This window comes from Mauremys mutica, chromosome 3 (assembly GCF_020497125.1).
Source record: "Mauremys mutica isolate MM-2020 ecotype Southern chromosome 3, ASM2049712v1, whole genome shotgun sequence".
Lineage (NCBI taxonomy): Eukaryota > Metazoa > Chordata > Testudines > Geoemydidae > Mauremys > Mauremys mutica.
Window position 1 is genome coordinate 47,149,090 of NC_059074.1, and position 13,906 is coordinate 47,162,995.

At 42.2% G+C, this 13,906-nt stretch overlaps 1 protein-coding gene across 1 annotated transcript in view; it reads left to right on the top strand.

The window, feature by feature from the left end:
• LOC123366201 (muscular LMNA interacting protein) overlaps positions 1 to 13,906 on the top strand; it is a 159,776-nt gene that overhangs the window by 52,699 nt on the left and 93,171 nt on the right. Inside the window, exons 3-4 of the mRNA XM_045009425.1 lie at positions 6,781 to 6,936; positions 9,740 to 10,126. Of these exons, the coding sequence (XP_044865360.1) occupies positions 6,781 to 6,936; positions 9,740 to 10,126 (543 nt within the window). The remainder of the gene's footprint in view (positions 1 to 6,780; positions 6,937 to 9,739; positions 10,127 to 13,906) is intronic.

The window sequence follows — 13,906 nt, forward strand, 5'->3', positions numbered from 1 at the left end:
TTTCTATGGTGTGGTGTGTAGTTGCTGGTGAGTATTTGCTTCAGGTTGGGGGCTGTCTGTAAGCGAGCACTGGCCTGCCTTCCAAGGTCTGTGAGAGTGAGGGATCATTTTCCAGGATAGGTTGTAGATTGTTGATGATATAAAGATCATATTAAAGATCCCTGAAAGGAAGCAGGCATTAACCCACCTAATTGCAGGGCAACTTAGCACTGACAGTTGGCAACAAAGCCTATGTTTCAAACACAGCAAACCAGTAAACCAGCCCAGAGTGCTGTCAAATTTGATGGCAAATTCCCAGCACAGAAAAGTGCTCTGTTTTTGTCCCCCAACATTAATCAATAGCAATAAGACAGAAGTGCTCCAGAAATACTCACCAGTTGGGTAACTTGTTACTTTCCCCATCAGGATAATAAATTAATCTCTGGTATCAGAGGGGTAGCCGTGTTAGTCTGGTTCTGTAGAAGCAGCAAAGAATCCTGTGGCACCTTATAGACTAACAGACGTTTTGCAGCATGAGATTTCGTGGGTGAATACCCACTTCTTCGGATGCAAGCAGTGGCATCTCTGTGTTATCTCTCTCTCTCGCTCCTTAATTTCTTCAGATTGCATTGTTGTGAATTAAATTTAGTCTGTGATTTCCTTCATGACTGAAGATTGTTAATATGAAATTCATTACTGTTGTTAACGTAACCATCTTTTCCAGCTATTTGCTAAAGTTATCAATTTTCAATATTAGCAGAATGGCAGTTCACTGCTACTGTGTTGGGAAGTCTAACTATTTTAATAGCTAACATTTCCTCTTATGGGTTTTAATGTATATCTCTAATAACATATCTGTACATATGAATGTATCTAATAACATATCTTTGATAGTTGTTACTTTGTTATTAGACATTGAGGTATTTCTGTCTCTTTCCTTTAATTAAATAAATTAAAACTCATGAAAGGAAATATTTGCCATTAAAATCGTTAGACTTGCTGACAGTGGCAGTGAACTGCCATTCTGCTAATTTTGAACTTGATTACTTTAACAAATAGCTGGAAAAGATTGTTACTTCAGCTACAGTGGTCAATTTCATACTAACAGTCTTCAGTCATGAAGGAAATCTAAAGGAACTAGTCACTGAGATTAAATTTAATTCACAAGAATGCAATTTGAAGAAATTATAAAGGAGAGAGGGACATTTAATGCAGAGATTCATTTATTATCCTCAGACTCATGGGAAACAGAACATGTTAATTCTGCATTACTAGGGGCAAAGAAAGGAAACCCTGGAAATCATTTACCATAAATTTCTTGTATAACTACTAAGCACTCTGTTATGTTGCAGCCTGGATCTTTCCAGCAGAAATACTACATGGAAAAAAATATTCAGATTATGCTAAATGTTGATATTCTTCAAAGGCCTAAATCAGATAAAAAGGCACAATTAAAGCTAGGCAATTATCTCATTGTGAATAGAGCGGGACAGATAAATACAAAAAGTGATTATTTAATGTTTTCTTGAATAAACATTGTGGGCCAAATTCATTGCTGCCATAACTCCTGGGTTCCAATGGAGTTAGGCCAGCTGGGTGTGTGGGCCATTGAATTCATTCTGCGGTTATTTTTGGACTCTGGAGTCTAGACCCCAGGCTGCTGCAGGTTTTTGTATGTACTCTGATGAATTCTAGCCTATTTTCTCAGATTAGTAACCTATAGAATCCAGAGACGCTAGTAACAGAAATATTATGTAAGTGCCAACAAAAGCCATCCTATCCATTTCCTTCAAACTTTCAGAGATCTGGAATGTCTGCTAGGAAAGTACAGCAAAGTAAGGAAGTATAAATAAGTTAATTAAAGTCACTTGCCTAAAAGTGATGTGCCTTATTTTATGTATGCCCTGCTCACATTTCTTCACCCACTTTTCCCTCTCCTTCCATGTCTTACCATTCTATCCATCCCATTATTTTCTTTCTGTATTATTTCTTGATTTTTACTCTTTTTCTTTCTATTACTCTGAAATGGAAAGTGGAAATCTTTGTTTCCAAAATCTAAACTGAAGCCACATTTGAACTCAAATAGAAATGAAAATATTCATTTTAAAATGTGTTTTGAAAAACAAATGAAATGACATTTTTCACTGTGTTTCGAAAGTTCCCATGGAAAACCCATTTTTCAGTTGAAAAGGGGATTTTTCTAATGAAAAATATTGGATTTCTGACCAGTTCTGTTTATCATGTATCTTCTAGTTCTGTTGCTAGTATAACTTAGCCTGATTTGCATGATCATGGTTGTATTCACTACAAGTTCCTATGTCTGTTTGCAAGTCTGAGTGAATCAACAGGAAGTGTGGCACCGCATACTGTCCTATGCAATATGTGACTACTTGAAACTTCCTGTATTAGCCTGAGGCTATACAACATAAGAAAAAATTCTAATTGGAGGTCGACACAATCTAATTTTTAACAAAATTAAAATATGTTGAATTCAAACAAGCATCAATTTAATGCCATCCTCCAAAGAAGAAAACTGTGGTGAATGAACATCATGGAGTAGTTGGTGGATGATGCTGTCTAGTCTATAATGCAAACATCTTGCACAAACCTCTTAAATTTAATTTTTCAAATATAATTTTATCTTTCTATTAATTGTGATGGTTAATTCCATCATATATTTAAGTTAAACAGGCTTTCGCCAGTGTTTTAATCCAGTTTTGCACCAAAACAATGGAGATATACCGGTGGTATACCAGTGGCAGATCAGGCCCAGGGAATCTGAGCTGGGCTATATTCAATATCAGAAGGATGCCACAGTATAATGCACTAGTCCTTATATTCCGACTTCTTGTTTGGAAGTATGCACATAAATGATTGTGAGCTTAGTTGTACAAAATGTTTTTTAATTTTTTAAAAATATGTCTATAAATGCTGGCTCTTTGTGTATGTGGTATTCTCTCTCTGCTTCGTTGAGCCTTTAAAAATTATGAGTCTGAAAACTAATTAATAGCCCCTATTACATATTAATGTTACCTCCATGTCTGATCATACAATATATCCGATATCAAGTGTCAAACAACTGCATTACAAGTGGGAGGTAACAAGGGAAAGCATTAGCAACTGTGTCAGGTAGCAAGGGTGCTGCAGTACCTTCACTTCTTAACTAGAGTTGGAAAGGTAAAGAACAATCACAGATCCATACAAAATCCATATGTGTTTTAAAAGAGGATTTGAAAGGCTGCCTGCAGCAGATTGCAGTGAAGAGCCAGGTGCTCTAAAGACTGTGATGGATGGCGTCAGCTTTACAAAGCTCACTCAACAGCTAGCTAATATGATTGATGCCCCAGCTTGAGCGAAGGTGATCGCAAATACCATCATAAATATTTGCTCAGGAAAGTCCCTGGTGATAACAGTCTTTTGTAAGTTTCTATAAATCATTTTACACATTTATCCTTCCACTTCTTGAAATGTTACTCACAGAGATTATGGAACAAAGAAGAGCTAAGGAAATGCAATATGCATGGATGATAGTGCTCGTTCTGAAAAGTACTAGTGGTCTTGGTGTGGTGATTACAGACCAGACTGCATTCTAGTCACCGGATCCTGAAAACAAATATGTGCATGCTTAACTTTATGCAGATGTGTCAGGGTTCCCTCTCCACTCTGAACGCTGGGGTACAGATGTGGGGACCCACATGAAAGACCCCCCCTAAGCTTATTTCTACCACCTTAGGTTAAAAACTTCCCCAAGGCACAAATTCCTTCCTTGCCCTTGGTATCGCTGCCATCACCGAGTGATTTAAAAAAACATTCAGAGAGGGCCACTTGGAGCCCTACCTCCCCCCAAATATCCCCCCAAGCCCCTACACCCCCTTTCCGGGGAGGCTTGAGAATAATATCCTCACCAACTGGTTACAAAGCGAGCACAGATCAACCCCCTTGAGTCTTTAGGACACTGAAAAACAATCAGATTCTTAAAAGAAGTTTATTTAAAAAAAAGATAAAAGAATCACCTCTATAAAATCAGGATGGAAGATAACTTTACAGGGTAACAAAAAGATTCAAAACACAGAGGATTCCCCTCTAGGCAAAACTTTAAAGTTAAAAAAAAAACAGGAATAAACCTCCCTCTTAACCTAGGGAAAATTCACAAGCTAAAACAAAAGATAATCTAATGTATTTCCTTGCTATTACTTACTATTTCTGTAATATTATATGTATCATTTCAGTAGGAGCTGGATTACTTGTTTGGTCTCTCTCTTTGTCTCAGAGAGAACAACACAGAGCACAAAGCAAAAACCTTCCCCCACAGATTTGAAAGTATCTTCTCCTCTTATTGGTCCTTTTGGTCTGGTGCCAACCAGGTTATTTGAGCTTCTTAACCCATTACAGGTAAAGAAGGGATTTTATGCTACCCTTAGCTGTATGTTCATGACAACATGAGTAGTCCCAAAATCAACAGGATAGTTTGCATGTGTCCCTGTTTGCAGGAGCAAGAACTAAGTATTCTATTGCATGCAAACTAATTGCCAAGCTGCCTAGCTGATAATTGCATCTCTGATTCATGAAGACCAAGGTCCAGATTGAAACACAGGCCCCCCACTGGGGAAACGCAGAGCTGCCTTGTTGCAGGGCAAACTGTAAGAAGTGTTTGTGGCTCCTTGAAGAAAAATACCACCCAGAGCTCCCCATGAAAAAAGTATCTAGCATTCACTCCCCTCTGCAGGAGCCTATAGGTCATGTACCTTGTTCTTCCATGCATTCCCAGTCAGCCCTGCTTGCTGATGCTGGGGCTCAGGCTCTCTCTTTCCCCCATCCCTTTGTAACCTGCATCCGGAAGCAATAAGCAATTCTAGAATGTATAGCACATTCACATGAATTTGTGAACAAAAGGGTCCAGTTTGACTTGTGAGGTCATATTGTTCATAAGCATTGAGATGACTGCCATGTGTTCAGTGCCTTTACCTTATGAAGGTCTTAAAACATTGCTCATTAGATCTGATGAAATATAAAACTGTTCTTGACTGTGTCTTGGAGAATAAGGCTCTTATCATAAACTGCAAAACAAACTCCAGTGGGCCATGGCTGTGTAAATAATCTGATTGCTTTGTGTAGGTCATATAGGAGGCAGTTTTCTGATAATGAAATCAACATCTACTTAAATTTTTAGCTGAAAATCTGTGTTTATCATTTTTAACATCCTGGCAGCTACAAGGCTAGTCTTGCTTTGAGTTATATTAGTGTTTTTCGTCTCTATGTCCCAAAAATTGCTACTTGCTTACAGATGCAAATTACAAAGGCGTATAATGAGTAGCATGTTGCTCAAATTTGTGTTTCATTGTAAATGAGAAAACCACAGGGGGAAAAACCTCACAGATTGCTGCTATTATGCTACAGCATAATTCAATTCAGTTTAGATCTGTATTATTATTTTGTCTGAAAATTAGATTAACTGCTACAATTCTGAAGTCAGATTTTAGAGATAAATTCCATGAATTCTTTCCATATTCTTCCATCAGGAGGATGGGCTTGCACCCTTTACCCACTCATGGAAGTATCAATGGAATCTGATCCATAGTTGTCCCCAGATCTGCTATGAGGTCCTGTTGAGGCTTCACACTAGAGGGGCTGTTTGCAGCTCCTCTCACCAGTCTCTGCTGGCAAGACAGCTTTATTCCAGCTTCATTACACAGGCTTCTTCTGCCAGCACTTGCCTCCCAGGACCTCCTGTGAAGGGGGATTTCACTGATTGTGGGGACTGTGGAAAGTCTTGTGCTGTCTGTCTTTTAGGTGGAATCCCCGTTATGTGCTGAGGCGAAAACTGTACAGCCCCACCCTCTTGACCCCAGCCTGCACTCTTCCTTCCCAGACTTTTTGTGGTACCCCAAATGGGCAGGAAAGGATAAGAAGGAGGTGGGGCCATGGCTTACCCTGACACCTTCCCATATACCTAGACAATTGGCCTGTGGGACTGGATGGCCCTGACGTGGAGGTGAGGGAGGAAGTATACTGTAACCTCTATTTGCCTGGGACTCTCCTGGAAACAGAATTCATCCCCAAACTCATCCATGGTTGGCATTGGCTCCATGTCAACTTTTGCTCTAGGAAGTGTGGCATTTGCACATACTAGTGGTATGGCAAAAACAATGAAGCAAGTTTGGGTTTTCTTCTGTTTCCCAAATTATTTTCACAGGTAAACCACTTGTGTGCATTGATTTTAGTTAGGACGTAATTGTTTTAAGAGAAAGCCGTGATAAATGATTGTGGTTCCATTAAGCTGCCAGCTCTATTCCTACGTCATTTGCTACAGTTAAAGGGTGTCTTGTTTCTAAAACAACTGTTTCAGTTTGTGGTCCGTTCATAAGCAAAAGGCTTTTTGGCCATAGCCTGTGTTCAGGCTGGTGTAAATTTGCTGAATGCAGTGGAGTTATGCAGTGGAGTTACACAGTGGCACAGGCAGACTAGTGGAGTGCTGATGCAGGAGAATTATGGAACATCAAACTGTGGGCCAAACTTACCGCGGAGATACCCACAATGCAACTGTACCAATTCAATATGATGGCACTAGGTTTGAGCCAGGACAAAATTTTGTCATTTATGGAAATAATTTTTCAGATTTGATTAGAAAATACTTATATTGCTAGGACAGAAAACCCATTCATCAGCAGTAAAGCCAGTGAAATAAGCATAAGGCATGAGGATGTGTATTGGATCATTCATAAGAATTAATCAGACTCTTTCTTCTTTGATAAAAATAATCTCCATCAAGATTAAAAGCTGCATTCGTTATGTATCTTGTAGGTCCCCTCTGGAGAATCCGGAACTAGATCTTTGACCTTCACATTTGTTCCATCTATCGGACAACTTCCAACTCACTTTCAGGTTGTAGATGTCTGTGAACTGGTGAGAACATCAGAGGAGCCAAACAATGAAAGCAGTCAAGAAATTATAAATAGGGTAGGATTTTATATTGACAGTTTTACATTTACTTGAAAGGTATGGAAAAGTCTTCCTGACCATCACTGAACTGGCATTGTTCCTCCTTAACCTTTTCCCTGTTGGAGTTTGATTGTAAATTCCAGGACCATCAGAGAAGCAGCCATGCAATATACATAGAAACATGGGAGTTGCTATAATGGAGCAGACTGATGGTCTGCCTAATAAGGTATTTTACCTTTGGCAGAGTTTATACCTAAAGTAAACCACTCCCCATCTCCATAATGTGTTCTGCCAATTATGAAATTATATATCATGATGATGTGATGAGGGTGGAAAGGGGACATGAATAGGTACATTCGAATTATCATAGTGGAATACACCAATAGTAAGTCACAGAATCCTGACTTCAGCAATGGTCACCATTGGATGCTCCATATGAAGATGCCAGTTCCCATAATTATTCTAATTCTGCAAAAATACTGCATAAGAACATAACATAAGAACGGCTGTACTGGGTCAGACCAAAGGTCCATCTAGCCCAGTATCTGTCTACCGACAGTGGCCAATGCCAGGTGCCCCAGAGGGAGTGAACCTAACAGGCAATGATCAAGTGATATCTCTCGTGCCATCCATCTCCATCCTCTGATGAACAGAGGCTAGGGACACCATTCTTACCCATCCTGGCTAATAGCCATTTATGGACTTAGCCACCATGATAAGAAATGCAGTAAAATTTGTTTCTTCTGTTTTGAAACTTCCTATGAGTTTGAGATGGGTGCCCTACACTTGAAATGGGGAGTACCACAGGAAGCAGGTATCCTTTGCTAACTGGGACAGTCTTTGAAGTGCAACTGCTGAACAGCATAGAGGACATGTCTTACTGACTTCAGCTGGTGATCATCTTATCTCCTGCAGACCAATATCCTGTGTAACTTTTGAATTTAGCTAGTAAAACTACAAATGTTCCTCTTGATCATATATAAATAATTTAAAAAAATGCTGCTAAACCATTTGCCTCAGTGATTTCCCAGGCTAGTGAATTCCCTAGGCTCACATTACGCTGCACAGGGACATATTTCCTTTGCTTTTCATTTATTCTTGTGTTATTTGAAAGAATAAATATGATCCTTTGATTAATTTCCACACTCCTTTTGGTCTTGGCCCTTCAAGTCCTTGTATGCTACATAGCCGGGAATGCAATTTGGTGGCACTCCAGTTTAAGTAAACATAAGCTACACATGGGGGCAAGTAGTGCGCAGCACTAGGAATAGTTCCTGAACGGAATGGAAGGCTCAAGCGCTTTGAACATCCTCTCCCCAGGGCACAACATTAAAAAAAAGTGGAATGTGGGCAGAGAATGGGCATGTCTGAGGAGGTTGAGTTTAAATGTAATCCTCATCTTGCAAATAGTCACTTAGTTACTTCCTCCTTCCTTTGACCGTGTAGCTGCTACTAGCAGCAGGAGTGCCAGAAACTCCCTAGAAGTGTGTGTGTGGGGGGGGACCGGCACCCGAACCATGCCCACCCCCCACATGCTCCGCCCCTTCTCCTGAGGCCCCACCTTCACCCCACCTGTTCACCCCAGGCCCTGACCTTGCTCCACCCCTTTCTCCCAAGGTCCTTCCTCTGCCTCTTCCCCTGACACTCCCACATTTAAAAGTGATGGGACTATGGCCCCATGACCTCCCCCCTCCGTTTCGGCACCCCTGACTAGCAGTGCTCTCAGTATGCAGAATCAGGTTTCCCTGAGTTCTGTGTCCATCACGTTCTAATACAGGCAGCACTCACGTAGGCTGAGCAGCATTAGGACCTTCATACCTCCTTTTATTCTCTTTTCAAAACTGAGCATGGCCGAGTCACCCAAGCTCGTATTTAGATATCTAAATAAGTGGTCTGATTTTCGAAAGAACTTATTTCCCTGTAACTCCCATTGCAACCAATGGGAATCTAATTCTGTAGCATGCCCCTTACAGAGCATGCATATATAAGCCGTACTGGTGATTTATCTCATACATCCATTCATCTGCCTGATCCCTTCTTCTAGAGAAACAAAATATATCAATAGTTTCAAATATTGGGTGACTCAGCAATGCATAAGACATATACAAAGGATAATACTACTGCTGCACTTGCCGGGTTAAATACTAGAAACTGAAAAAGCAGAATGTTATTCGCTGTAAAAAGAACAATTGTGCTTTGTGCTAAAATGCTTACCCTTAAATGTACAATAAAGCTCCCTGACCTCAGATTCTTTGTTTCCTCTTTCCAAAGAATGGCCTGGATTCAGGTCCTTTGTTACTTTGTTGCTATGTCTGGGTTTTGCCCCAGATTTCTCTGTCAGATAGTTGTGAGCGGTATTGTCTGCTCTTGTGGATCCCACAGTCAGAATTCCATCCCCATGTCTGCTTTAGGCTGGCCTCACTGCTCATTCTGATTGACTGCACCCCATCTTCCCTCCAAATTGCAATGTTATTCCCAACATCAAATCCAATCTATCATTTTGACTTGAGTCTCCCATTTCTATGTTAAGTAGCTAGAAAGGTGACAAGTGTCTCCCATTATAACAGACTTAATGTATGGGCCAGTGTGTTGGTGGGAGAGAAGGTGCTGGGAGTGGGAAAGCATGCTAGTGGAACAATAGAACAACCAACTTCTGCCTCTCGGACACACCCAGCCTAGGCTGGAGCTTGAGATCTTGGCTTATCTTCTGGGAGATTGGTAGCATAGTGCCAGTAGTGCTGCAAACTAAAGGTTCCTTCTGTTTTTATGGAGAACAAATAATATTCAGCTAAATTAGAATTTATTTTAATGTGTTTTGCAGTCTACCATAGGCTCTGATGACCTGACCTTAAAAAGTGGAATCAGGCAAGACAGTGAATCCACCTATCACACAGGCACCAGCCAAAAGATTTTCCAGCCAAAAGGATATAAGACGAGCAAAGGAGAAATGCAGGAGAGTGACCTTTTCAAGGCTGAGTTTGTCTTTATTACGGACTCTGATGAAGGAGATGAAGAAACCGTTTCCAGAAACAATGTTCAGCAGCCTTCTGTAGGTCATGGCACTGGGCATGCGAGATGCCAGTTATTGGCTACCTCCCATATTTCTTCTGGTAGTGAGTCAAGCAAACCTCATGGTGACCTGAATGTTCCTGAGACACAATGTGCTGTACTGTCGCACAGTGCTACCTGTTCCCCAAAACAACACCAGGTATGTTATTATTTTAACTCTCCTGTGTGGGTGGGAATGTGCATGTCAACTTTTACTTGCTATCTCTTTTGGGATGTGGTCATCCAATTCAGCTTGTGATGGATGTCAATTACTGGCTGCTTTTTGTGGATTATTAGTAACGTCTCTCTTTTGCCACAGTCAATAGTTCTACATTTCTAGCTAAAAGTGGGTATGAGTCTCACAGCAGAGAGAATGTATAAAGGGAGCTGTTAGTAGGGGTGGAGGTGAGTAGCCGGTGCAGATCTGTTAATCTTTTTCTTCTTGCCTCTCTGATCTACTCATCATAACACAATCTAAAGATGTAGGGCTGGATTCTCAGCTTGTGAAAACTGGCATAGCTTCATTGAAATCAATGGATCTTGGAGCTAAACTGATTTACTGCTGAGGATCTGGTTTGTGAATTTTCCCTTCTTTGAATCTTATGCAGTCATTTACATCTGTGAAAAGATCTGTAAAATGCTTGTGTTTTATTTTAGTGTCATTTTTCATTGTCTTTGCACAGGTGTAAATGACAACTCAAGGTGCAAGGCCCATTCTGTGGGCTTGTCTTCACTGCAACAGTTAGTACACTTGAGTTACTGCGCTTAACTAACTCAAGTGAGAATGAGCCCACTTCAAAACCACACTTGGACTGATTGGATTAGCAGCACAGAGTGACTGGTATAGCAGAATGATTAGACTGAATTAGCAGCAAAGAATCCTGTGGCACCTTATAGACTAACAGACGTTTTGCAGCACTAAACAAAGACTGTGAATGGCTTGCCAATTACAGAACCAGTTTCTCCTCCCTTGGTTTTCACACCTCAACTGCTAGAACAGGGCCTCATCCACCCTGATTGATCTAACCTTGTTATCTCTAGCTTGCTTCTTGCTTGCTTATATATACCTGCCCCAGGAAATTTCCACCACTTGCATCCGAAGAAGTGGGTATTCACCCACGATAGCTCATGCTGCAAAACGTCTGTTAGTCTATAAGGTGCCACAGGATTCTTTGCTGCTTCTACAGAACCAGACTAACACGGCTACCCTCTGATAGATTGAATTAGCTGATGATGAGTTGCTGTAACTTGAGCTGCAACACACCCTCCTTCCGCTCCCCTCCCCACCCCAACTGGCCAGGGAGTTTGAGTTCAAAGCACCACTTAACTCAAGCTACAGATTGTTTTGTGTGGATGGGAGTTGAGTTAAGGGTAACCCTTGAGTTATCATTCAAGCTAACTGTGCTGTGAAGACACACCCTCTGTTATCCTATACATGGCACATGATTTTATATCAGGCAAAATTTAGGACTTTAAAGAAAATATTAACAAATTGTGCTCAGGGTATGGCTACACTTAGCCCTGGTCTACACACAGCCCCTGGTTCGAACTAGGGTACGCGAATTCAGCTACGTGAATAACGTAGCTGAATTCGAACTACCCTAGTTCGAATGACTTACCGTCCAGACGCCGCGGAAGCGAACTCCGCGGCTCCAAGGTCGACTCTGGCAACTCCTCCTGCCGCGGTGGAGTACCGGAGTCGACCGCGGCGCTTCCGGAGTTCGAACTATCGCGTCTAGATCAGACGCGATAGTTCGAACTCCGAGAAGTCGAACTCGCCGCATCGACCCGGCGGGTAAGTATAGACGTGGCCTTACAAATCTGCAGCGCTGGTAGTTGCAGCGCTGGTCGTCCAGCTGTGCAGGGCCAGCGCTGGTGTGTGGCCACACTCACAGCTACCAGCGCTGGTGTGTGGCCACATTTGCAGCATTTGCAGCGCTGTTGGGAGTGATGCATTATGGGCAGCTATCCCAGCATTCAAGTGCCAGCAACGGTGCTTTTCAAAAGAGGGGGGTGGGGTGGGGCGTAGTGTGACAGGGAGCGGGGGGAGAGAGAGAGAGTGGATTTTTGGAGCCAACACTGTGTGTTAGCTTCCTGACTTGAAAAATCAGAACATGTTCCCGATCCCTTACCCTTAACTCTTAACTGCAAACAGCCTGCAGCCAACACGACTCCCTTTCTCCCCTCTGCCCACGCTGTTTCTGTCAAGCAAACACTCACTCCCTGCCTGCCTCATTATCTCATTTGATTGTTCACAGATTGATCACAGCAAACAGGAGCTGTGTTTGTAGATAAACAGCTCCGGGATCAACGGAGCTCCGGAGCTCGGAGTTCACAACAAAACAAAGAGAAGCTGCATAACAAAACAAAGAGAGTAATTTATAAAAGCATTCTGGGATACATCATTATACCCTGGAGGCCAATCACAGCGCTGGTGTGTGGCCACACTTGATGACCAGCGCTGCAGCACCCAGCGCTGGAATCTTTATTCCCCATGCTGAGTGAGGTGTATGGCCAGCGCTGCAGCCAGGGAGTTGCAGCGCTGGAAGTGCCCTGCAGGTGTGCCCACTTACTAATTGCAGCGCTGGTGGAGGCTTTCCAGCGCTGCAACTCGCCAGTGTAGCCATACCCTCAGAGTTTAGTTTATTTGGAGATGGATGAATTTAAACCAGAGGGTAAATAAATTGTGAATACATTCAGAAACTCAGCTTCTGATGTTTCTGGAAGGAGCACAGATAGTCTCCAGGGAACTGTAGATGGGGAAATAATTTTCTTCTTTCTTAACATAATTGGCCAGATCTTCAGTTGGTGCAAATTGATGTAAATCCCTTTACTTCAATAGAGCTATGCTAGTCCGAAAATCCAGTCCTTCAGCGTTTTTAAAGAGAAAATAAGACCTGTTGCTTTCTCTGTCTAACAAAATGAACGATTCTTGATGTCCAAGGCTCAACTCCTGATGTCCTTATTCAGTTTTTATTCAAGTTCCCAGTGATCTCAATGTTCTCATGTGACTTTGTGACAGTAAAACCAAACAAGAAATGACCTTAGGATATGACCTCCTAACACGAGGAATTTTTCATTTGGATGTGCTCAGTCCCAGTGAAGTCAATGGAAGTATGATGGGATATACAGACCCCACACTGGGCAGCACAGGGCTAAGGAGCTAATGTGGGCTTAGGCAGCTCTGCCCCACCACATCTATGAGGGATGTCAGTATTGGAGAGAGGAGCTTAAAAGGGAGAAGCCCAGCTCAGCTGGTGGCACATCAGTCAGGAGAGCAGGTCTCCAGTTCTCAGGTCCTGGAGCAAAGACTGGCTAAAGGCAAGAAGTCCTCAGCTGAGCACTGCCTGGAGACCCCTCTCTGAAAGAAGGAAGGAAGCACAGATCTGTTGTGGCTCCACCAGGGATGCCACTATTGTTTTATACTACTGGTGACCTTAGTTTGGCCCACAGCTTTGCAGAAGCATTCTGGATGAGAGCTTTACCACATCTAGGGGATGACTTGTTGGTGTGGGTTTGTTGACAACCACCAGGAGGGTGGACTATCTGGGGCTCAGTCTGAGGACAGAGCCTTGTGAGACAGGACTGGCATACAGGAACACCTGGACTCTGCAGAGCAGAGGCCTGGATGAGTGCTGGGGCCTGGTCCGGGGCCTAGGGGGTGCCCTGGGATAGGAACCCTGGTGACAGGGAGTTTTGCCTGAGTAAGAAACAAAAGATTTGGTCCTTGATGAGGCAGCTTACAAGAAATGAAAGATCTAGAAAATGAAAATTTACTTGTGATACTTTGAGTCCACACAGATCATGGAAGGGTTAGTTAGGAATTTTCTCCAATAGCTGCTATCAAATATACAGCAAAGCTTTTATAAAGGAAACAGAGAGTAATATACATGCCATAGTTTCTTAATGAGTTTTTGATGGTCTGACAAGCAATAGGAGA